The following is a 2,972-nucleotide window of genomic DNA, read 5'->3' as shown; positions in this document are numbered from 1 at the left end:
CCCTTCACGTTTTGACGGATGACGTCCCTTGGCGAGCACACTATCCAGGGAAAGGGGAGGAAGAATGCATTGGAGAAGGAAGGAAGCGGCCTGGGACCTATAAGTTAGGTACCACCTCGGCATTTTCATGGTGTCAATGAGGAGAACCCAGGTAAACCTCATGCAGGGTGACTGGCCTGAAAAAGCTTTTACACTTTTTCGACCGAGTGCCCCAACCGGGAATCGAACCCGGGACCGCTCGCACAGAAGGTGAAAGTGTCAGCGACTACGCTACGTGGAGCCACATATAGGAAACTTATACCCAATTGATGTCCACACTTATTACCTAAGATGGCTTTTAAAAGAAAAATACGATTTAATTAGAAAAATAGAGTTACATGCAAATATGTTAGGCAACTGTATATCCTATTTAGTATATGAATAATAAAATGATATTTACATTATTTCAAGCTACGTAAGTGGGCAACATATAAAAATGTTAAAGTGCGCTGGGGCAAGAAAAAAAAACACTGCTGGAGAAATGGGTAAGTGAAAACTTTCTTGAGGATGATAGTAAAAAATGCTAAGTAGTTTTTATTTAGTTAAATTGAAACGATAACGTTTTGATTGTCCATATATCTATATCCATAGTTTTTCGTATTACATGTCCATAGTTTAAGAACTGTTTGTGTTAACCACAAAACGTTTGAACATTGGACATATTTTATTTTCTTACTACTTAAATTTTAATATTACAAACCTATTACACATCCAAACATTTTCCACAAATTTATTTTGTACTACTTAAAGCATCATATGGCTACTCACTTCTTGTTTGTCCACCTCGCACTCCAAACACTGCATCCAATAAACTACGAGGGTTGGGGCAAAAGTCATGGCAACTATTTTTTTCTTGAAGATACCAGTCCGGTTGGAAAATGTGACATATACAGACGAAAGGACAAGGTGTTAACTACATATGTGGACAATGAAAAGCACTGAAATATCGTAACACACTAATTTATTACGGTAGTATACAGGGCAATATAGCCTTCATGGTGCAAAAGAATGACAACATTGTACGCATACAGTTGACACGATAAACCTGGCCTAAAGACCCTCAAAGTAGTCCCCTGCTACTTGCTCCACACGCTGCCAACGATGTGGGAAGCGCTGAATACCATCCGCCTCAGCATGTGACGCACCATGTGTGAATCGGATCACCTGTTCGCCCACAGCATTAGCAATGTCCTCGCGTGTTGCAAACCGCCTACCACGTAGTGGTTCCTTAATCTTTCGAATGAGATCAAAGTCACAGGGCGAAATGTCAGGAGAGTACGGTGGGTGCTCCAATTCTTCAAATCCCCAATGTCGCAGTAGCTGCCCTACACACTCTGCTTTATGTGGTTTTGCATTGTCGTGCAGGATTATTGCACTGTCCACAATATCCGGACGTTTCTCCCGAACGCCACGTAATACCCGTCGCACCAAGAAATCCCTGTAGTAGTGTGTGGTCACTGTTCTGCCATGTGGAACAAAGTGGAAAACAATGATACCCCTGACGTCATATACGACGATCACCATCAATTTGACTGGGGAAGGATTCTGACGGAACTTCCGCCTCCTTGGTGATCCAGCATGTCGCCACTCCGCGGACTGACGTTTCAGTTTTGGTTCGTATGCCTGGCCCAAATTTCATCAATGGCGATTATTCGTGCCAAGAATTGATCGCCGTTCTCTTGCCAGCGTGCAAGGTGGTCGGAGCATATTGCATTGCGCATTCACCTTTGAACTTCCGTCAGTGCATGCGGTACCCACCGCAATGCGATTTTGCGTAGTTGCAGCTCATTACGCAATATCCTGTGAACGGTGCATTTCTCGATGCCAATTCCCCCCGCAAACTCCAGTAGCGTCCATCGTCTGTCTTCATCCAGATGCTGCTCGATGACGGCATATGACACGTCGGTCCGCACACTGACAGGTCCTCCCGAACGTTCCTCATCACTGGTTGACACACGTCCTTGCTGAAACTTTCCTACCCACCGTGCTACTGTCCGGTATGGTAGGGCATTATTTCCAAGGGCTTCCACTAATTCACTGTGACATTCCAACGCATTTCTCCTTCGGAGAACGGCTATTTTGATGTAAGCGCGCTCCTCGACACAGGTTACTTCCATCTCGCACGACACTCACCAACTGACTGATTTCACAGCCCTTGCTGTGCTACTACCAGCTATTACAGAGCCATTTGTTGTTTTGCATACACACTATGCCTGCAGACCTTCCATACGACACATAGCAGTTTGTGATCTGCTTACATATCTGCAAGAAAAAAAATAGTTGCCATGACTTTTGCCCCAACCCTCGTATATTCATAACACCCCTCTCGTACTAATTCTTTCTGCAACATATGCAGCCATCAGGATGATCAAATGATAATTTCACTTTCTTTCTCGCAGGAAAGTTCTTACCAGTTGCTACATGTAAAGAAAAAAATAAACCACTTTGGGAAGCCATTCTACCTCTGGTATCAACAAAGTTGACTAATCGAGTAGAACGATATTGAAGACAAATTTTGCATAGAATCCCGTAATGTTATGTGTCATTTTATAAAATATCCTTGAAATTAGCATATTTGCACTTTATAACTCAACTACTCTAATACTACCTACCAAAACTTCTAGCGAAGGTGACAACCTATTCCGGACGTCAATTTATACTTGGATACACCATTAGTACTATCACCTGATATGTCTGTGAGAACTGTCAAGGAGTGATCATCATCGATCAATTTACTCTAATTTCCATGCGTATGACAATACTTCGTCGTCTGCAGTTTATATCGGGATCTGTCCGGGTCACTCCGAGTCAAAGGGCTTTCCAGCTGATACGCGGTCACTATGGGTCATTAATCTGCTTTTCGGGTCAGACTGGGTTGCGGGTGTGTCCAGGTCAGCAGGTATGGTACGTCATGTGTCCGACTGCCTCTGGGT

At 43.6% G+C, this 2,972-nt stretch overlaps 2 protein-coding genes across 2 annotated transcripts; both read right to left on the bottom strand.

Annotated features, from left to right (window-relative positions):
- Positions 1 to 1,089: 1,089 nt before the first annotated feature.
- Positions 1,090 to 1,563, bottom strand: LOC145674153 (histone-lysine N-methyltransferase SETMAR-like). The gene has a single exon (XM_081743982.1). The coding sequence runs from the start codon at positions 1,561 to 1,563 to the stop codon at positions 1,090 to 1,092; it is 474 nt and encodes a 157-aa protein (XP_081600108.1).
- A 197-nt stretch (positions 1,564 to 1,760) lies between these two features.
- LOC145674152 (protein GVQW3-like) lies at positions 1,761 to 2,156 on the bottom strand. Its single transcript, XM_081743981.1, has one exon. The coding sequence runs from the start codon at positions 2,154 to 2,156 to the stop codon at positions 1,761 to 1,763; it is 396 nt and encodes a 131-aa protein (XP_081600107.1).
- Between the last annotated feature and the right edge of the window lie 816 nt (positions 2,157 to 2,972).

Source organism: Thermobia domestica, chromosome 17, assembly GCF_964235325.1.
Source record: "Thermobia domestica chromosome 17, izTheDome1.hap1.1, whole genome shotgun sequence".
NCBI lineage: Eukaryota > Metazoa > Arthropoda > Insecta > Zygentoma > Lepismatidae > Thermobia > Thermobia domestica.
Note: the sequence above shows the minus strand (reverse complement) of the source record. Positions and strands in the feature narration are given on the sequence as shown.